The sequence below is a fragment of the Astatotilapia calliptera genome, chromosome 17, assembly GCF_964374335.1.
Source record: "Astatotilapia calliptera chromosome 17, fAstCal68.1, whole genome shotgun sequence".
In the NCBI taxonomy this organism is placed as follows: Eukaryota; Metazoa; Chordata; class Actinopteri; order Cichliformes; family Cichlidae; genus Astatotilapia; species Astatotilapia calliptera.
In genome coordinates, this window is record NC_137438.1 from 29,395,936 (window position 1) to 29,419,107 (window position 23,172).

Below are 23,172 nucleotides of genomic sequence, written 5' to 3' on the forward strand. Positions count from 1 at the left end.
ATGGTTCACCTTGGTGTACTTCCGCCATCGTCGAGTTCCACTTTTACAACGTTATTTTTTGGTCGGTTGTCTCTCACGATATCCCCGTTATCGCTTCAGCTTGATTTTAGCATTTTTAAATCATAGAGATGCAACAATACCGCTGTGAGACACGCACCCTTCATCGTGTTGCATTAAAAAACAAATAGGTGGTCTTGGTCTGCATCTGTTCTGTAATTAAACATAAAGAGATTATTATCTCAGCAGTCAGCCACGTGAGTTGCGGCAACATCATCCCGCTTTTCCACCGCACGCATGTCTCATATGATTTCCGGTCAAAGTGACATGGGTTTTCATGAGCTCGAGGGAGATAGGAACTATCTTGGCAGTGTGAGGTTTGCAGGCTTTGGTTGTGACAGCGCAGTGGGCGGGATTATACCTCAGATCAGGGGAGAGAGTCTAGTCTTTGGTGAGACTGAGGGGGAGTTAAAGAGAGAAAGGGAGCTGGGGTGCTCTTCAGAGGACGGAGTAAGTATTATTTTACTTATATTTTTCTCTATTAGCGCGGCAAAATGCCACACAATAATTGATCTTTCCAAGTGATTTTGGATGTTGCATGTAACCCCATAACCGGTTAAGGTCTTCTTTTTTGTGTGTGCACTGATCAACGAGGGCCAACCACTGTGGGTAGCTTGCCTTGGGTAGTTAGCGGTATACCAAGCTAATGTTAGCTATCTTGGAGGGATACTGACATGGGGCGGTTCGTTTTCCAACACAGGTAGCTAATCAGCCCGGGATGCTGCCAGATTTCATTCGCTTGTGCATAGTTTGCTTGGGACTTCTGCATGGCTCATGGCTAAGTTTTTAGACTTGTCAGTCTGTTGGAAGTATCTTTTGTGAATTTCCCCTCTTTGCAGTCAGCATAAGCTAACGCATTAGTGCTAGTTTGCTAACCGTGTACGCTAGTCAGGACCGCTGTTATTTTTTTTTAATAACATATCTGTTGGGCTGCACATTAACGTTTCGACTTGGTTGCTCCTCGCGGGGTCCCGCTGTTAAATAACACTTCAACTATGGACCTTAATATCTTTAATAGAAAGTTGCCTGCATTGCATGTTACATGGTGATATGTCATTCAGCTTGTCTAACGCCTCGCAGTTCCCGTTTTATATGCAGATACCTAACGTTAGTGGAGTAATACTGCTAAACGGCCTGGAACTATATTCCGCGAGCGCTGGGAGTCCACGCGCTGCGGTTGCTCAACACACTCAATACGGGCAACTCGGGGAACCCATAAAACCGCGTTAGTCATTTCTGCTCTCTGTCACCACAGTAAGCGTGTTTTGAACCTTCGTTTATTGACTAACATCATTTTCTGGGGTTGTCATTTGCTGGTGTCGCATTCTGTTGTCCAACACTTTAATTTGTACCGTATTCTGAAGACAATAATTTGACCGCAACTAGTAGGTTTTAATCTCAAGTCCCAATCTCCTAACCTCCTCGAAACAATTACGAGAAACCCATTTGAGCAAGTATGGCTGTTTACCACTCTTAAATGTCCTGGTATGGCAAAACTGTCAGGTTATTTCCGAACTAAGGGGAAAAAAACTGCCACTTGTCGTCCGTAACGCTACTGAAAGAACAACGCTTATTTCATACTTACACGGCAATAGAAACTCACACACTGACTGCAGCTCGTCTCTTTAAATTACCTTCCACTTGCCCGTAATGTATCTCGTATTTCTTAGGGCTTCCAGGTACTGCAAGATGATTACGTACGTTAACGTTACACTCTTAATCTTGATTGACGACGTAATATAGATTGGTGCACTCAGACATTACCTGCAGTATCCAGGTCGATGTGGAGTGCAGCCACAGAGCACCTTTTGGTGTCTAGTTGAAGGGATCACTCCTTATCCAATTAAATAGCACCCAGCTTGCTGCAGCGCCAGCAATGTCTTTCAGTGTTTGTATAATGACTTGTGATTCTACATTCTATTATTGTAGTTGTATGAAAAGACGCTGAACATAAAACTCGGTGACACAGAGCGTGCTAGTCACCTGTAGTAGTCATCTGTACTCTGGTCTTGTTAAATAATATAATGACAGATAAGCAATTACACGGATTTTATAATCACAATATCTTGCTGCACAATATTGTATTAGCTGCAATGACAGTTGCTGTGATTCAGTTTGGAGATATGTTTGAATTTTCTAGCTAATACTGCGTTAGAAGTCAATTTTTTTTTCAGGTTTAGCTGTGAGTAATGCTTCATTGTAGCTGTCTAGCGCAGCATATAGAAATTGAGTTTGTTTAATGATTCACTTAGATCATCAGTAACACAATCTGTTGCCTTGTCTGAGCCCTTTGAACTCAGACTGTTGCTGTCACTCAAGAATGACAAAAATATCTTTTCTTATTCTTCGCTGTGCCACCTTTTTTTTTCCCCTAATGGCTGATTATAGACATTACCCCTCTACTTGAGTGACTAATATGAGTCAGTAGATATTTGAATACTTTTTTTTAAAAAAAATTTTCAAAAAATTGTTATATTTCAGAGGGAAGATCACCTGACCTTTGTGGCTCATTAGTTCATTTGTAGAAAATCAACCTTTCAAGACCACACCTCTACGTCCTTTTCAGCGGTGCATGTTTTTTCTTTCTTTCTGTGCTGAAGAATGTTGTTCTCACCAATCTTACATGCTCCTTGCTGCTGAGATAACTGCTATAGCCACTGTGAAGTAATGCCGCATATCTGGTATACTTTCTTCCAGGCAGTTGTCGCCTGCCAAGTCTGTTCCTAACTCATCATGGATGAGTTCCTCTTACAGCTGCTGGTTCACATGTTCACTTATTTCATTGTCATGCTCTGCACTGCAGACAACTATAAGCCCAACATTAAGACAAATTACTAACATTTGTCCTTAGTGTACTCTGTAATTCTTCAAGTTTAATGTTTATAATTGCTAGTTTAAAGCATTATTTCACTGAGGTGACCACTGCAGGTCATTAATCTAAGGTGGCGTTAAGCCTCATGTAAACCAGCATGGAAAGCTAAATATAGTGTGGTTTTGAACCAGTGTCATGTATTCATGGTAACATTTACCAATGATGGCATTTTACTTATCTTTCTTACTGTGTGTGGATTGTAAGGTCAAGATTATTTCAAGCAGGGGTTTTAGGTTACAGGGTCTTTTAGTCATTCATTACTACTTGTTCATTTAAATCTTGTTTAACTTGGCACGAGAAACAAATTACACAGGTGTGACTACCAGTTATATGCTTCAGTTTTTAATTTCAGGAGATCAAATGTACTATAATTGAAGATTGGCAAAAGTTATTATATACTGGGATTGTGCCTAATTAAAATAATTGCAAAGCACGTGCTGCAAAATAGCCCTGAAGACTGTCAGAAGGTCTAAATATGCTACCAGTCAGTCTGACGGACATTTATGTTAGTTTTGGCATCTCTGCAACATGGTGGGCTCCATGGTTTGACGTGGCAATGATTAAAGGGACATTTTTAAAGTGGGCTAGATGATTTAACTGTATTATTATTATTATTTGTTCATTTGAACTTCAGCGTCATTGAGCTTATATAATAGAAGCATACTTCCAGACCTCAACTTCTCTCATCATAACGCATTGCTGGTTGTCTTGGATGTTATCACTTGTGGCATACAGTATACAGTCCTGCTCTGGTGTAATCTTCTCTACACATTTAAACTGCCATTGTAGCATGCTCTGAAAATCTTGGGCAAGTAATATCATACGGTGGAGCCAATGAGAGAGCAATTCCTGCCTAATCAAGTCAGAGCAGTGTATTTGTGGGAAACAATCACTCCCTGAAATACCACTTGAATTTTTATTTGAATCAAATGCAATCATGTGGATCATGAAATCATTTGTCTGTTCCTTAAAGCTTCAAAACTTTCTTTCTAGTATACATTTTCACTTAGGCTATTTATTAACAGTTACAGCAAGTGGTTTCGTCACAATGAATGCAGAACACATGCATGACATGTGTTAAACCATAACAATGCATTCTGTACCACAGTTTTTTTTGTGAAATATATAATGCACAAGTCAACAATTGTGCATCCTAAAACTGAAATGATGGCAACAGCAATTTCAGACTGCAGCAGATAATGATGGGGCAGCAGGACCCCAGGCCACCGATCTGGTCTGTGGTATCGCACATAAGCAAGAACACAGAAAGCCTCTGATCTTCAAAGTGCCTCAATGAAAGATGCCTCATTTTGGAACATTTTCAATCCTATGCACATGAAATGCTATGCAAAAGCTCAATAAAACCATACCTCTTGCTGTGCATTTACATCTTTGACAGGAGGAAATTAGTAGAAAGCAATAAAATTTTTATATTCATGTATAGTATTTCTGTGGCCAGTACTATGAAAGAAAAGGGGCATGTTTGATTTGATGATAACAAATTCTGTAGGTAAATGTTGAAATTTTAATTCTGAATTTGTCCAAAAAATTATTTATTTATTTATTTTTAACAGTGGGGGGTGGAGGGTAAGAATACAACTTTAACAACAGGACAGTCTTCCAGCACTCAAAAATACTCATGTGGTCAGTTTCTCAGTTTTACTTATTTAAATGCCCAGCTTTCCCCTCATTTATGTATGTAGCAACAATTATTTTTGACATGCTCTATAAATGTTAATATAAACAGTTTTGAGAAACCGGTCAGTCTTCATGTGCCTAGATGGCCACTATGTACTAAATTTTATAACTTGTCTGTTCTGTTGTTATGTAAGAGGTTAAAAACCGGTCTATAAGAATGTGTTTCACCTGCATTGCTTTTGTAAGACAGCGTCAAACTATTTGTTGGTAAATTTAAGATATTACTGCTTATGCTTTTCAAATTCGTACTGCTTGTTGTATAGCAAATTCTTTTTGTTGGCACAAAGGTTCAAAAAGAAAAGTACAACCTGTTCCTTAAAAGGTTTGAAAAGTAAATGCTAAATTTTTAATTGCTTAAAGTGGTCGAAAGTCTCAACACTAATCAGATCTGTTGCAAACAGGTTGGTAAAATGATTGGGTATAAAAACAGAGAGAGGCTTTTAGAAGTAACACAGACAGGCATTAACATCCTTGTAAAATTGCATTGGCAAATAGTTATAATGAAAACTTAAATTTAATTAATTAATTAATTTAAAATTAATATTTTTCAACATTCACTTGCAAAAAAGAATTTCATCATTTATGAAGCATAATACTATAAAGCACTGAATGGTGGTCAAATTTGTGCCCTCGGGCAGTAGTGCCTTATAATTGTACACAGGTCAGGGAAATTCACAACTAGGAATGAATCCACAAATGTTTATTGAAACTCTACCAGGTGGGGGTTAAAAAAAATGTGTATAGCTGGCTTGTTATCAGTACAAAGTTTTACATACTGCACCAGAATTTTTTTTTTTTTTTTTTTTTTTTTTTTTGGAAATCATGTTGTTCCAAAAAACAATTTACATCTGCTTACCTACAAGACAGAACACACAAAGAAAAAAAATGTACGAAGACTATATTTAATAATATTAGAGCACAAATAAATGTTTTTAAAATAACGCGGTAGTCTTAAAGTGTCCATAAATTGATCTATAAATATAATATGATAGACAGTGAAATGCATATATAAAATGTTATTTCTATTTATCCAGCAGCCTTAGTTTTTGGAGGAAAAGATGATTGTTTACTTTCATTTCAAATGCTGTTACGTGTCCTTCCATACATGCAGTAAAAGGAGCTGGAGAGGAAAAGCGTGTTGACGGTGACACCACTGACTGTGCGTTCTCATGAACTGGCAGCCTGACAGCGTTTGAGAGCTACGTAGAGGTTCCAGTCGGTGGGATGAAGTAGCACTCTCAGCTGCAAGCCACACAGCACAAGGATGGCTGGGTGTCTCTGCTTTGTACCCTCCACATTTACATGGCCTGACCCAGTTCGGCAATGGCTAGCAGTGGGGGGAGGGGACAGTCTAGGGGAAGCTAAAAATATCACCTCTCGCATTAGGCAGCTCCATTGCAGAGGGATCCCTAGAATTGCTATCCTTGACTTGCATCAAGTTGTTGGCACATAAAGGTATTCAAATTGCCAGAGGGTTTCCTTAACATGGAAACAAAGACATAAGTATATTTATGACACATCCATCACTATTGTCCTGTCTACTTGTTCCCAATTGCTGCAATCTTCTTTGTAGGGGATTCATTGTGACTGTAGTTTTGAATAGCCTTGTGATGTGCATGTCTGTAATTCTTGGGTTAAACCAGCACACATCCACCCTGAGTTATCGGTCTGCTACTGAGGCTTGGAAAGGGTTAACTCTGGCCTCTGTCATTCAGCCATACCATGCCAGCTGTTGGCTTGGAGATCCAATCACAATCATTTTCCACTGTTGTAACATTTGAGCTGCACTGCAACCCGAAACTGACCCAGGGCAGCAAATGTTGGCACTTCTTTCATCTTGGCATTGTTGCTGCATGTTGGGTTAGGGGGTGTGAATGTTATAGTAAGACATGGGGTGGGAGGTGCAGTGAATTACACTGAAAATTATAGGCTTGTCTTGAATAGTCCATATGGTGCTCGAAGCAAGTTAAAGTCCTGCCACTTGATGCAAGTACTTTTGAGGCCATTAACAAATTTAGAAAGTCACATGCTTTCTTTAGGGTACAAGATGGTCTACCCTGAAATTCACCTGTGTCAGGTTGGTGGGATTTGTGGACTTGATCTGGTACAAAGAATTCCAAAACTATCCTGACTACAGCTGCATTTACTACATAGGAAATAATTTCATCCCTGCAATAAAACAACAACAAATGACTTGCTTCTTGCTCTTGGCTAGTATTTTTCAGAGGTGAAGGAAACTAACGGGTGGGAATGCTGCTTTTCTAACATTTCTACTGATCTCAATTAGTACTAGAGGTGGGAATTGCCATACATCCCACGATACGATATTATCACAATACTTAACGCACGATACGATATTATTGCAATTTTTTAAAACATTTTGCGATATTCAGATTCTGTACATAAAAGTAAACTTTATCAATATTCATTTTATCTAATGTCAAAGTCTCACACTCAGTCTTTCTCTCATTTCAGTCAGTTATATTGTTGACAAACTGAACGGTTTGTATTACAGTCTAGTCCAACTTAACTGAATGCAACCATCTGGTACAATTATAGCTATTCTGAACTATGCAATTTATGAAAACTATGCAGCCCATTCAGCAACTGAAGAATTTGAAAGTAAATTAAAACAAAATATAATTTTACATTAAATAAAAAAGTTTTAAACGTAATTAAAATAAAACATGTCTTAAATTAAAATAAGTAAACTGTCATGTTTATTGCTGCCAAAAAAAAGTTAAACACATTTGGACAGTGAAGGAATGTCAGGATTCTTGCTCAGAAAAAGGAGCTGATCAACATGCTCTGAAGTCAGAGCATGTTGATCAGCATGTTCCAGTCCACAAAAACGTTTTTTGTAACAAAATATCGATTTCTGCTGTCCCTGTATCGATACATTATTAGCAAACAAAATATCACGATACTACACAGTATCGATTTTTTTTCCCCCCACCCCTAATTAGTACCACATACAGGAAGGGAGTGAATCAGTTTGTTGTGAAGTTTTATTTTATTAATGGCCTGTAAAAAGAGCCATCAGTGTTTAGACGACAGTGGAAACACAGACAGCCAGCAGCCATAAGGAACCCAGTTTCTTGACAGAAATTCCTGGGATTAAAATATGTGTCATTTGCTTGGAATGGCTATTGCTGAAATACAATGTCACCTTTTTTAATATATAAATTTATATATTGTTTGACAACACTATAAAGTCTTGCGCTTTGAGTTTGGGGTGTGTATTCATGTCTGTGTATTTTGCCAGAGTAGATTGTGATTATACTCAAGAATAAAAATGAAAATGCCACATCAGGAATGAAGAGCCTAAATCTCTGGGCAGCACAAATCATGCAAAGGTGCATTTGTGTTACTGTTTGAAATGTAGAAAGTGAGAAAAAGCAAGTAAAGTATCCCCAGTGTTATTTCCAGACATGGCTTAATGTTCCCGTGTACCCCCACTGGTGCCTTTCCTAATGGATCAGATGGCTGGGTCCAGATTCCTTGTGCAATGCAAGATTAGTTTGACATGGCTTTTAGTATAGTAGTGATTTCATATAGAAACTGGGCCCATCTTGTTAGATCTCAGCCATAAATCCAGTTTTGTTCCTTCTGAAATGAAGAAATCAATAAAATCAAACCTTTCCTAAAACAGATGTACACTTGCTATGCTTCAGCCTCTGTAGTTTTATTAGGAGGTTGCTTTCTCATCCGAGCTTCTCCAAGACATATTTGTATCAACCTGGTTGACGTGAATGAGCCACATTGTGTTAGTCTGATTAACACTGAATGGACAGCAGCCTCTCATTGGAATGGACTCTCCCATGTAGAGCACCATGGAGGTCCCTCATGCGACAGATAGTCTTAATTAGATTAAACAAAAGGCTTTTCCTAGGGTAATCAGTCAGTTGGCCCTTGTTCACTACGGCACCCCAGGAGTCACACAGCAGGGAAGCCAGGGGCTTTATGACTGTGATTTGTTTTTAAATTTAATTGTGAGAGACTTTCTGTTGAAATGGCAAAGGGACTGATGTAGTCTAGAATAAATAGGGGTGTTTAGTCGAAAAGATTTGACTGTAATGTTGTATTAGAAGCTCTTCATCAGGCAGACTAAACTTGAAGTTATTTAAATTATACTTATTTTAGTGTAGTAGTCATATTCAAGGGTAGCAGGTTCAGGTTCAAGTTACTTTATTTATACCCGTAGGTTGATTTGGTCTGCAGTAGTGAGTCATCCATCCTTGCACGCACATATTCAATACAAACAGAGACAACAGATAAGCGTAATACAAAACACTAAAGAAATTAATAAAAACATAATAATGAATTCACCTGGCATAGGATTGTAAAGCTATGGATTTGTTCATCTAAGTGAAAGCTGCTGCAGTGAAGCAGTTTTTAAACTGTGTTGTTCAACAGTTTGGGGCTAGAAATCTTTCTCTCAAACAGTGGCTCATAAGTTAGTTTGTCAGGTGGTCTGGCAATTTGTTTGAATGAGTTTCTGTTCTTTACAGATAAATGTATTAGACCTGACACCAAGGGCAAGGAGAAAATGGATTCAGTGAGAATAGGATTAAATGAAATCATCATGGTTGTATCATTGTGGAGTTTAGTTTTTTGCACACAGCTTCACAGTTTGCTTCAAAGTTTCGCTTTGAATCAATAATTGTTCTGAGATATTTCTATGATTAAGCACATTCCCTCACTCATAATGGACGTGATCTCTTGTGTATGAGTGCACTTTCTAAAATCGGTGATCATATATTTTGTCTTAGTTACATTTAATTGAAGACTCATTATACCTTTTTAACAAAATCATCAAGTACTGGGCCGTAGCTGATCCCATTATCCTGGAGCTGACTAACAGTAACAGAGTTATTCACATACTTTAAAATGGTCCTGTTTTCATACCTGCTCTAACACATATTTGTGTGCAGGATAAATAATGAGCGCAAGAGTGTGCATCCCTGTGGGTAGCCAGTTGAGGAGCAGACTTGATTGGATTTGATCCCATTTCTCCAGACTTTTTGAATCGTGTTAGTTAAAAAGTCAAGAATCCAGCCCAGAAGACTTTTTATTCAGGTCAAATTGCTCTCTTCTGATTAAAACATGAGGATTGGGCTGAAAGCTGAAAACTAGCACAAGGAAGTGTTTAACATGCAGGTTGAACAAGGTTATTGTGACATATACTGCTCCTATCTGTGGCCTGTAAGCAAACTGCATAGGGTCAAGGACATGCCCAGTTTACCTTAAAATATCGATTTTCATGTGGGTTTGTTTGTTTTAAGATTTTCATCATTAATTGGGAAAAGTAGATTTAGAAAACGGGGACTAAAACATCATCATACATTAGGTCCATGCTGTGCCTGTAAAAACCTATTTTTAAAAAAAGATTTATCAGGTCCATGAGACTTCTTACTCATATGGATCAGAAGGCCTGTTTCACATCCCTCGCATCATGTTAAAGTGGTGTTTATGTTCAGGCTTACAACACAGTAGCAGGATTTCTGGTATTGCAAGCAAGATGTTATTATGTATTCACTTTGTCCTCATGTATGATTCTATGAGCCCAGGAATTCTTCCTTAAATGTTCACTTGGACTCAAGTATAGACTGATTAGAATGTGATGATCAAAGGTTCTGTTGATTTTGATAAAATATTGAAGTAATCCCATTTTGTTTACAACAGGTCTCTGTGAAATCTTAATTTTACAAATTTGGCTGGAATGACTTTAAAGACAAGGGGCTTTATGCTCCTATCCCAAGAAGTGAAAAGTGTTACCTGATTTTTGTGCACTTATTTATTACAGCAGGGTGTAAGAGTTTGTACTGTTTTTCTATCCTTTATGGTCAGCTTATTTTCTCTCATCTGTCCCTGGTTTTAGAGTATGTGTGTATGTGTTCACTGTGTCCTCTGCTCTCTGTAAAGAAGTTAAGATAACATTACTGAAGTCAAACGTAACCCAATAATTTACTGTAAGTGCAGTAAAAGCTTGCCAACAAGCGTTTCTGTATAAAATGACAGGGGAGAATGGGCTGACTACGCAGAGCATACCTTCAAGTGCAAAGCAATAAACTTAAGGTAAACACCTGGTTTAATTGCACTAATCTTTTTTGCTCCACCTTGTAGCTATGGTCATTATAGAGAGATCTTCTGCCGTGCTGGCTTCAAGATTTGATATGCACTTTGTAATGTCTTTTCAACAACATTTGTATTTGAAACAGTGACTTTATGTTGTATCAGGGTCTGCTGTTTGTTTATTTATTAATACAGATAAGGTAGAAGACCAACAACAAAGCCTATTATTTATCACAATTCAAAAAATTGCCTTTCACAATCTGTACAGCAGGCAACATCCTTATTTATCAGATGAGGAACAGTTTATATTAATAGGAAAAACAGAAACATGAATTTGAATTGTAACTAAAAAGCAGATAGAAAATGGTCTTGTGGTTTATTGTGCTTGTCCATGAGGTCTGTTAGTTGGTTGAACTGTCATGCTTTGGCTTTAACATTGTTTAACATGGTTATTATTTTGTTATTGTTTGAATATGTTCTGTTTTTAATCACTTTATGCCTCATTCAAGTCCAACTCATGCAAGAGGCAAGAAAAATGTGTAAAAGTGTTGTTGAAGCTCTGTTAACAGTAGATAACCAGTACATAATGCTCAAGAAGCTTTAACCAAGAAAAAGAGTGCTCATTACTAGTCAAGAGTTTTATCTTGATGGCAAAATTATTTTATTGCAACTTAAGTAAAACTAATCAGAATCTCTTGCCAATTGATTAGAGGCAGTTCTGCTAATAACGCAGCTACTTGTCTCAGCTGCCTCCAGCTTGGTAGGTTATATACTGAAAATGAAATGTTTTCCTGGCCAGATATTAGTTAGCATAAGCGCTATGTCAGTAAATGAATTTTAACCCCCCTCTTCATGTAATGGCCCATTTTGGTGTGAATATTGACAAATTTCTTTTTATGTTTGCTCTTCTCTTCCAGATCTGGATGCATGGTGATCTCTGGCTCTGTGGGTGATCCTCAGTCACCATGAAAGAATAGGAACTCAGCTCTCCCAGGGAAATGGCTTGTTTCATAATATCCCTTCTACCTGGCATATGACTCCAGCTGCCTGTGAAGGGCCTGTTGGCTGTTTATGGGAACTGTCACTGTGTTCACACTCTTGAGGATTTAAGAATTTCCAGGGCAGCCCTTTTTTTTTGGGTGTTTTTAAACCCCTGCTTTCAAGTCAAAGCAGCAACACTTTGCAATAGACTGGGGAGGCAGTAAGAAGATGGCGAACAACTCGTACAGTGGGGTGAAGAACTCCATAGTGGAGGCCAACCATGATGGAGAGTTTGGCTGCACACTAAAAGAACTGCGTGGGTTAATGGAACTGAGGAGCGCTGAGGCAGTAACCAAAATTGCGGAATATTATGGGGATATTCAAGGACTCTGCAACCGGTTAAAAACATCACCAATAGATGGTATAGTAACACTTTTACTCAACATGATTTGAGTTTGATCATTTACAGCATGACAGTTTTAGTTTTGGGAATGACAATGTGGTGCACACATAGTTTAGGAGGTGTGTCATCCACATTATTGATTGCCTTGACATGACTTCCTTGGAAGCTTTCACAAACCAGACAGGTGGCCAGGCAGACTGGCTCTGACCTGGGCCAGTCCTGCTCTATTTCAAGGCCTGTGTGGATATGTCCCACACACCCTCCTTTTCTCCCTTTTCACCTCTCTGACTATGTGTGCAGGTTTCAGACAGACCAGCTGTTTGCTTGGGCACAGTACCAGTCTGCAGGCAGGTAAATGTCCCACATGTGGAGGACAAAACAGGACTCTGTAAGGCTTGGTAGTAAAGCAGTGACTTTCTCTTTTGTGACTGTCTTCTTCAATATTAAATTCATAAGCTAATAATTAGAAGAATTGGGGGGAAAATTCCATTTAGGGTATAGTGAAACCCAAGTAGGTTGCTTTTGATGGCGCCTATCTTTTCTTTCTTTTTTTCCCCTGCTACTTCTGTCTGTTTCCCTTTATAGACAGTCTGCCTAATCACTAGTATGACCTTGACTGAACTCTTTATTTGTGGGGATTTTCAGTTTGATCCCAGATTAAAATGGGACCACATATTCACTGTAACAGTCCTTTGTATGCAGTCACTCGGTGCAAGGTAAAAGTCTCCTGAGCTTCAGTAAACCAAATAATGGTAAATACAAGCATTTACAAAACTGCAAAGCAACTGTTATTTGAGCAAGTACCATTAACTTACTTTAATCCTTAAACGTTCTTTTTTTTTCTTTTTCTCTCTTGGATAATACTGCGCATGCCATTTGTGCACGGTGCAGTTTGTCTAACTCCCTTTAGATTTACTAAAGGCAATGGGCCATTGTCTAAACTATAATGAAAAATTGCTGAATAGGAATTTAGCTGCTGAGGGAGCACAAGTTGTCTAAACATGCATGTGGCTGTGTAATGTTGGTGAATATGGAGTCCTGTCATATTTTCAGCATGAGTGACATTGGTTGTTGTGTAAATTGTCCTCCCCCTCTGCTCAGCTGAGTGTATGCTTTAAAAAAAGAGAGAATGTGGTTAGTTGAGGCCCCTTAGCTTTGCATTTTTCCTTATAAATCACAAAGAAGTCCTATTACTGTATTGATTTGTATTTTAATAAATGAAAAGATAAGTTAGCTGAATATTAGGGACATGTTTACATTGTTAAGCCTTCATTTCAGATCTTTTTTTTTTCTTTTGTTTTGCCTTCATTGGTGTCCAGCATATCAACGGTCTTGTTTTTAAAATGCTTTTAAGATTTTCAGCTTGTCCAAAACGATGAGACTGAAAGCAAGTTACTTGAAGGTTTCAAAGGGAACAGTCACTTTAGCCCAATTTATTTCAATAAATTGGGCTAAAGTGGCAGGGTTTTTTTGGTTTATTTTTTTTTAAACAAGACTGTACTGATGAGCTTGACTACATCCCCATTCCACTTGGTATACACCCACTGTTTCAATCAGTACATTTGTCCCTGGCTTGGGAAATTGAGCCATCATTTAAGATTACAGGATCCTGACAATTGAAAAGGGATTTCTAATTAGTTGGGTGGGCATTATTTGAACCTCTGAAGCCAATCCTCTGCTAATCCTCCACTTCCCAAGCTCTTTTCATCCAAAGAAGTTTGAGTAAATGTAGCTGTTAGGAATGTGCACTAATGTCTTGCTCTGCTTTAACTAGTTTGCATAATCTAAGACTTTAAAGCCAGCTCCATTTGCATGAGGCTAAATGTAATTTATCGTGGCAGTACGACTGCTATTTTTCATGTCTGTACATAAGTCTTAATAGACCACCAGAGAGCTCCCTATTCAGTTGGATTTCAATTCACTGATTCAGATTGATTTTGATAATTAACATGCCAGTGCTGTGAGTTTAAAAAGATGTAATTATGCTTTCTCAATTGTGACAGTGAGAACTGCCAAAAGCTTATTCAGACAATGCACGAAAAATGGTTTTTGACAAATTTTAACCCTTAACCCATTTGTCACTGTACTGTAGTGTACTAAAAAAAGAGGTGGAGGCATTTAAGCTAGAAAGGGTTGATGTCTTTTTAGATGGCAAGTGTTTTAGTGTGTGTGCTAAAATATTTTCTTACTGAGAGAGTTGAAGGGAGCGATCTCGCTAATACACGTAGCTGTCTGACCTGGTTTCACTTGTACATCATTTTTTACTTCCCCCCCCGTTTCATTTTTGCTTCTGTTTCTTTTTTCCCCACACCGATAGCATAATTAGATATCATAGTCAGCAATAACGTTTCAAAGGAAACTCTGTCTTGTATATGCTTTAAAATATACTAAATGCTCACAGCAGCCCTTCAGCTTGTGAAAATGGTGCTATTGTTCTCTTTGGTATTTGTGGGGACTTAGTCAAGCCTAAAAAAAACATATAGTGATGTCATCTTCGCTTAGAGATGGAAGTTATTACAGTTGGGGCAAGAAGGTGTTGAGCTGCAGTAATGGGTGTAGGTGATATCATGCCACAGTATATAACAGTTGCTAAAACCACAGCATTTTTTTCTTCAAACCAAGTAGCTTATTTTCTTTGCATATTGAGACTCATCAAATTGTCATGGCCACTTTTAAATTAGTATTATTGGCAGTAATCCTCACAGTTATCCCTTGTTCATTGCTATTTTCACATTGTCTGATACTTGGGTCCCAGGGTATGCATCCAGTTGATCTAATTTATAAAATCTGACAGCCTATTTGTATCTGTCATTTTGAACAGGAAACCCCCTTATTCAGTGTCAAGGTTCGGACTATTAAGTCGTAGTCTTTCTCTTTGTAATTCAGGAAGCCTGCATATCTTGTCTTCATGTCTAAATTCAAAGTGATATGCTGAAGCGTTTTGCCTGGGAGTGGTTATAACAGCTCTCAGGCTTGGTTTGGTTCAGTTCAGCGAGAAATTAGGAAGTGTGCTGATACACATGTAGTCATTTCTGGCTTGAAAACTGATACATGAGCACAATTATTTTCCTGTTTTGCTTTAGTTACTAAAGGTGTGCAGAGGAGTTCTGTTTCATTTCAACCCAATTCTGTAAAACTATGGAGATATTGATTTTCTAGTTAGACACTGTGCCTTTTGTTATTTGTAGTCTCAAAATTTCCTGAGTGATGTGATGATGGTACTTTGATCAACATGTAGTACCACAGATTTCTATTTTTTAGGGCAGAAATTGGATGATGATATCCTTTGAGAGTCTCAATGCTCAGTTTATTAATCAATGCTGTCTTAGAGCAGATAAATTCCTACATGCAGCAACACCTAAAATCCTCTCATGATTTTCTCTGAAAAGGCTTTTGGAAGAAATTGTTAAAATGATAGTTATGAGGGCTGTTATAAACAACCCTATTTTAGTGTTTTTTATAAGAGAAAGAGGCGTGTAAAATTACAAGAAGTGGAAATAGGTTTTTGTCTGTTGAAGAGTGTGAAGTGGACTTTAGATTCACACAAAAGATTATCTCTGCAAATTTACACTGTACCTGGAATTGGTGTTACTTGCTGTCACAGAGAACTGCGGTCCTGGAGACACCTGCTGTTGTAAGAGCTGCCATATAGATGGTGGTTTAACAGATGTTTAGCTCTTTCTGTTGCTAGATTGCGTCAGTGTAATGGTAGAGGGCATGCAGTCAAGAAACTGAGATTAAAGTTTGAAGATTGATGAGGTTTAGTCTGTCAGCATATAGTATAGCTGAAATGCACTCCTTTTCTTTATTGCCCCCGTAAGCCCCATGGCTAAAAGTAGGCCTTCGGTCAACAAGCTCTATCTACAGGAAGTAAAACTCACAAGGTTTCCTTAGATTAATCTAATTTGGAGAAAAAGGCAGGACCTTTATGTCCAGATGACTCTGGTTCTCTCACCCGCTCATCTTTCCACGGCGTGCGACAGCTGGCTGTCAGCTCTGGCTGCTTGTTGCTCTCCCTATGGCTCCTGAGGCACACAAACTTGCTGCCGCCTGGGGCTCCCTTGCACCCGTAGACATCCCAAAGTGGAAGCAGGCTGGCAGGGATGAATGGCTTCTCTTGTGAGAAAGGCTTGACATTAAAAAAAAAAAAAACATCCCCTATTTAGGGCCTGACTCTTTATTTATCATTTATAATTATTTTTATGTTTTTATTTAAACTTGAAGGAATCATTGGTTAAAAAAAAAAGACATTAAAAAAAATCAATCAGTATATGGTTTTTAACATGACTATTCATCAGTATTGTAATCTCAACTATTTTGATTACTCCTCTTGTTTCAATTGCAAACTACCTGTCACCGTCAACTAAACTCTAAAGTGATCTTACCATAGTAGGTTATATTAACTATTATACATACAATATTATTATATTATATTAACAGGTAAAATACCATTTAAGGTCTCGATTACTTTTCTCATCCTTGAGAATCCATAAAACTGCTAATTAATTTGACAAGGTGGTTACCTGCTCAACTAGTCGGGAATGTCAACCACCAACTAATCATCATGATGAAGCACGTTAAATGTGGACGGGGCTTAACTTAAGCAGAGGTGATGGAAATCCCATAATCCAGTTATCCTAATTGGACTCAGATGTGCTTCATATTATATTAATGTAAATAGGTTGATGGTTAACCTTTTAGCAACATAAAGAATCTTTTTATACATTTTACTCACAGTAAAACAGTTCACCAGGTTTGATTCGCCTCCTTAGCAAATTAATCTACAAAAGGTTGTACAGTGAACAATCACAAGTCCTCTTTTCTTGATTGTGTGCATAAAAACGCAAGTTCGGAATTATTTCTCAGGCTTAGTTTGTTGAGTCAATGATGCTTAGTTGTGGTTCCCATCTCATTTAATTGTGACAGACCCAGGGTAAAGGTTTACCTTGACCTCTTACTGATGACTGAAAATGACAGTACTCAGATGGGTCAGCTTGCACAAGCATCCAAATTAAATGGTTAATGATTAGCTGCTTGACACTGGGGCTAAAATGATGCAAGAGGCCAAGGCCAACCTATTTTCTGTTTGTGAATCAAATGGAGAGATGACACCTTGATCGGCTTCTGTCACTTGTATTTATTGCTATAATACAAAGGGAAAATGTGGTGTAAAGTTGAGTGGGGTATTAGCTGTCAGCGTGTTTTAATTAGAGGCACAGAGAATTAAAGGAGATGGTGAGAGACAGCCACGGAGCAGCAACAGTCAGCTTTGCTGGATAAACCCAGTCACTATTTTTTTTTTTTTTAATGTGTTGTGCTGGTGGTGAGTCATTCTTCTCACCTCTTTTAGAAAAGTATGTGTTAGGTTGTAATGTCAATTAACCATTTAACTAGTAATACAGGATTATTTTCTTCTTTACACAAGTTTTTATTGACCTGCTTGGTGAGTAGGAATGAGGGAAAAAAACGGCAATACCCTCTTTTAATTAACTCGCATCTGAAATCAATGGAAACAATTTGGAATTTTATGAAGCAGTTCACTGAAGTCAGCATTTTTTATTGTAGTTATTTATTTAAGTAATTTATTCAGGAGTAAAGTTTAGCCCAACCATTATCCTACTATATTCACTGATTATAATGAATTGGCAAGGATAAAACACAAATCAACTGTAAATGTATTTAATTCAAGCCTTTTTAAAAAAAAATGTTTTTAGAGCCCAATTATGTCATCAGTTAGCAAACTGACACACACAAAACAAATATCAAGGTTTATATTTTAACAGGAAAAAGCATTTACTTTGGGATTTGGTGTTAATGTTAACTCAGTTTTCTGATATTTTATATGCTACGTTATTGGCATTAGACCTATTCTAGATTATTAGTGAAATCTAGAATTGGTGGGACTACCATAACTTGATGGAAAATGAAATCAACACGATGTATCACTTTTATATCATGATACATATCTGTTATTTAAAACGTCTTCATTTAAATAAGGTGTTTATTCCCTGATCAGAGTACATTTCCTAGAAGCAAAATTTAAGGTCTTTCAGTCAGGTCTTTGTACCTGCATGATGGATGTGCGTAAAACACTCACAACATCACTTGCAATGAATCCAAAGTATTTCCAAACTCTTCCAGAGAAGAGTCTACAGAGATTAAATTCTTAATTCAACAGATATTTGGTTATGAAATGACCACAAATGACACGTCCATTCACTGTTCTTTCACCCAGGGCCCAACAAGGGCCTGGAGTTTGCACTGCTCTCCAGGTATTCAGTTTCCTTTCGTGGTCCAAACACATGTATGGAGTTAGGTTAATTGGTAGGTGTGAATGTAAGTGTAAAAAGTTGTCTTTCTCTCTGTGTTAGCCCTGCAACAGACTGCCACTTGCCCAGTGTTTACTCTGCCCCTCACCTTATGAGAGCTGGGTTACGCTCCAGCTGCCTTACACCCCCGAATTGGATAAGCAAAACAAAATAGGGAGGGGGTAAAATCTAAATGGAGAATTCCAGGAACACATGAGTGTATAGAACATTATTGTTGAAACAGTAGTTAGTCTCGGTGTTCACACACAAAGTGTTGGCCTGACAATGACGTTCTAAACACAATAAGTGTTGCTGGAGTTTTGACTTCTCCAATATTAATAAAAAAGAAAACCCCATCAGAATCAGCAGTTTGAACTGTCTGTGCCTACAGCATGAGATCAGAAGAACAATGTATCTTATTGTCTGTGCTCTTGTCACTGTGCTCAGTTTCCAAGGCGGTGTCATGGTTTTTATTATGCCTCTGGTCTGCTTGTCTGTTTTTCTGTCGTTTCCTCTTTCTCTCCATGCCCTGCTGATCCTTTTCCCTGTTAATACGCTAATACTGCCAGGACAGCTTCCGTTTAGCCATCAGCATCTCTACTCTTTAATAGTCTCGGTCCTTTACACCCTCACCCCCGACCACCCCCGCCCACCCCCATCTGCCTGTCAGTAGCAGTTTCACACAGTCACTCCTCCCCAGCCCTCAGGCCTGCTCCATCTCTTTCCCATAAACACACACACTCTCTCTCTCCATCCAGTCTGCACCCCCACCCACACACAGCTAGCATGAATAGAACTGAAAAACTGTCATGCATCATCAAATGTGCGAAGGCCCTTTTGAATATTTGACTCTGCCTTGAATGTTGAGGCATTTGAATGGGTTGCTGCAGAAAGCTCCTTCTCTGTACACATGGATGACTGGGTCTCAGGGCAGCCAGACGTGTAATGTATCAGAGAGATGACTCCATAACGTGACAGTAGTGTGTGAGTATAGGCACCTGTGAGTCCATAGCTGATTCAACCCCTAGTCAGTTGGTCATTGTGTTGAAAACAGCAGTTTTGGGGGATTAGATTTGACCATAGTTTTCACATTCCCTGGCGTGTCTGAAAGAGGTGAAAATGTTTGACATACCCACAGAATGTGTCATTGTTTGCAGGCATTGTGTCCTCCACAGTGTCCTGTCAGAAATGCTGAATCCTTTTGGAAATTATGCTTTTGGAGGCCTGCTGATGAGAGCACAGCTCACTGACTCTTACTTCAGTGAGACACGCTCCCCCCCCTGTGAACTGCAGCAACTCACCCATCTGCGCTCCAATTTTGTGACACATAATTAAGGCCTTCTCTTTCTTTTCTTTTTTTCTGATGTGAATAAATATTTCTTGTTTTGTGTGAAATTCCCTGATGGGTTTAAAACTAACATTTTATGAATTAACAGGTTTTTTTTTCTTTTGTTTATCTGTCTTTGCCTACCTAGGTCTAAGCGGACAGCCTGCAGATATTGAGAAGCGGAAAACAGTGTTTGGGGAAAATCTTATACCTCCCAAAAAGCCCAAAACGTTCTTGCAGTTAGTGTGGGAGGCACTACAGGATGTCACGCTGATTATTCTTGAAGTGGCAGCCATAGTTTCACTAGGCCTTTCTTTTTATAAACCTCCAGATGCAGAGAGAGAAAGTAAGAAACCATTCATTACATTTATGTTTTATCTTCTTTTTCTAGATATTACTTATGTTTGAAGTCTTAATTATGTCTCTTGTTAAATATATTTAGTGATACTTGCAGTGACATGTAATGATGTGATGGCATTTATTTTTCTCAGAGCCATGAGGTGATGTGTTAAGTTTATGCTTTGTATGTTAATGTTTTTTTTTCCCCATCCTCCTTCAGACTGTGGAAAAGCTGCTGGTGGTGGTGGGGATGAAAATGAGGCAGAGGCGGGGTGGATCGAGGGTGCCGCCATTCTTCTGTCAGTTATCTGTGTGGTGCTGGTAACAGCATTCAATGACTGGAGTAAAGAAAAGCAATTTAGAGGCCTCCAGAGCCGCATTGAGCAGGAACAGAAATTTACTGTTGTCCGTGGAGGACAAGTTATTCAAATTCCTGTGGCGGAGATTGTGGTTGGGGACATTGCACAAGTAAAATACGGTAAGAGCTCAGTTAAACATAAGCCTTTATTTGATGGTTAAAAAAAGTCAATCTGTTAAGAATGTCGATATATTGTGGAACCTATGTTTTATTAAGATGTTTATTATATGGGCCATTAAGAAAACAGTACTGCACATTTAGGTCATCCTTGGTTCAAGGTTTTAGTTTTAGTTCATCACAGATTAAGATGAGGATTTCTCTTCAAGTTTAACTTTCCTGGTCGTGGGAGGAACGCAACAGCCAGCTCACTAATGATTTAAATCCATAAACCAGTAAAAAGAACATTACTGACATAACCACTAACCTCTGAAGAGACGAGCACTAAAGTGTTTCACATGACTCGCTTAGTCATAGAATCTTTGAGAGCCTGTGATTAAGGCATCAATTTAAACTGTTACTAAGATGTTGTTTCTCCAAATTAAAGGCTTGTTTGGCTTTGTAATGTTTCAGGTGACCTCTTGCCTGCTGACGGAGTCTTCATCCAAGGCAATGATCTGAAGATCGATGAAAGCTCACTCACAGGGGAGTCTGACCACGTCAAGAAAACACTAGAAAAAGATCCAATGCTGTTATCAGGTAACATGAACCTCCTTCTCCTTTTACTGGTTCGTACTGGGAAGGACCGAATTTTCAGAGGTTTTATAGATTATGTTGTCCAATATATTGAACTGCTTTTAAAAGAAATTTTCTGGAATACTCATTGCACTGAATAAATGATCCAAAATTTTATTGAAATCAGTAAGAACAGGTGATCATCTGGATCTTCATAAATAAACTGTTATAATCCAGAAATTGAAAATAATTGACCATCAGATATTTGTTAGCATTCAGCTCAGCATGAAACTTGTGTTCTGTTGAAAACATGTTTGAAACTGAATTGGTTCCTGATCTTGCCTCTCAGTGCCGGAAGTTATCAGCCATTCAACATTTCCAGCATTTTTTTTTTTTCTCTGTCCATCCTATGTCCCCAACGCCCTTTTAAATACAGTTCATGGCTTTGTCACGAAAAACGCGTGTAGGGAGAAACACTTTTGTTTAGTTCATCTGGCTCTCTCCTGGCACACCTCCAAGGCACAGGAGTCATGTGTGTTTGTGTTTTTATGCGCTGCCTCGCTACTGCTCTTTGATTTCCCTTAGCACGGCCCGTATCCCTTCTCACGAATGAAAGAAAAGCATCTTCTAATTAACACAGGAACCTTTAAATGCTTTCCACTCCTCGGCTGTCAGAGCCTCGTGGGTCTCGCTCCTTTACTCCGACTTTAGCTTGTCGTGTTTTTTTGATATTTGATGTTTCTGTGTGGGGTTTTTTGTTTTTGTTTTGTTTTTTTTAAATCGTGTCTTAAGAGGAATGGAGAGCCAGAGATGCAACACTGTTACAGCCTCTCAGAATTCCATTATTTCACACAGACTAACAATTGGCTTTTGATTAAAGGCTGTTGATTAAAGGTTTGGAGTGTATCTGCAGTAGTGACTTATTCTTTCTGTACTTTCAAGTGCACTATTCATTTGTATTTATTGCCTGCAATTGAAAACCTGCATTTAGTTTCTCGTGTGTATATCATCATACTGCTTGAAAGCCTGGCTAAACCACCTTCTCAACAAAGGAATCTAGCGTAAAATTTTCACTGAACCAAAATGAAACATTCAAAGGAACAAATAAAGATCGGCAGGGACAAAGCTGCCACCATTGTCTAAACAGAAACCTGAAAGAAGTCATATGGAAACAAAGACCAGGGCATTTATCCTAGGTACTGTTTCCCGATGTCATTTACTGACACTTTGTTTTCCTTCTTCTGTTCAAAGGCACCCATGTAATGGAAGGCTCAGGGAAAATGTTGGTCACTGCTGTGGGTGTCAACTCTCAAACTGGAATTATCTTCACTTTACTCGGAGGCGGGGAAGATGATGATGACGACGAAGAGGAAAAGAAAAAGGAGAAGGAAGAGAAGAAGAAACAGAAAAAAAGTCAGTATGCTTCTCTGCTTGTTGCCCTTATAAACTCAGCACAAACACAGACACACAAAGAGCATTGTCTTTACCATTAGTTTTATAATCTGCAGAAAAATGTAGTTATAGCAGGGTTTATATGAATGCAAAAAGCACTGGTTTGACCTTTGTTTATATAAAACAACTTTTAGAAGTTGTCAGAGGGTCACAGTAGACGACTTATTTTCTGCCAACCGAATCGGCTATTTGTAGCTCATCTTATGTATGATGGTAGAGTTCTCCTCATTTAAATCAGTAATTTGAAGAATGATTGGTCTAATTACTGTATAAAGAGACATTTATCAGTATTTTCTTATACGATTAATTAGTTTATTTAATCCTTAAAAATCCTTATGTTCCTAACTCTGTGTTGCATTCTTCTACAGATAAGAAGCAGGATGGTTCTGTAGAAAATCGAAAGAAAGGTGAGTAACTTGCCCACACACAGACTGACATGCTTAACCACATGTAATTGCCATACAGCTTAGTGCCTACATTTAGGTATTAGCCTTTAGCTTCATCAGTGGGTCCCTCCCCATTTAACAGTCCTGAGGGTAGGTTACAGCCCCAGTCTGTTAATAATTGGCCACCATAATTTCATGCAAGTAATGAGGAATTACATATTTTTGCATGACCCTATGTCAGCAT

At 38.4% G+C, this 23,172-nt stretch overlaps 1 protein-coding gene across 3 annotated transcripts in view; it reads left to right on the forward strand.

Moving 5' to 3' along the window:
- The first annotated feature begins 361 nt into the window (after window positions 1-361).
- atp2b1a (ATPase plasma membrane Ca2+ transporting 1a) overlaps window positions 362-23,172 on the forward strand; it is a 37,531-nt gene continuing 14,720 nt past the window's right edge. For all 3 annotated transcript variants that reach the window (XM_026148142.2, XM_080291949.1, XM_080291950.1), the window contains exons 1-7: window positions 362-507; window positions 11,620-12,104; window positions 19,870-20,067; window positions 20,281-20,538; window positions 20,989-21,114; window positions 22,342-22,503; window positions 22,911-22,949. In XM_026148142.2, coding sequence (XP_026003927.2) covers window positions 11,912-12,104; window positions 19,870-20,067; window positions 20,281-20,538; window positions 20,989-21,114; window positions 22,342-22,503; window positions 22,911-22,949 — 976 coding nt within the window. In that variant the 5' untranslated portion in view covers window positions 362-507; window positions 11,620-11,911. The remainder of the gene's footprint in view (window positions 508-11,619; window positions 12,105-19,869; window positions 20,068-20,280; window positions 20,539-20,988; window positions 21,115-22,341; window positions 22,504-22,910; window positions 22,950-23,172) is intronic.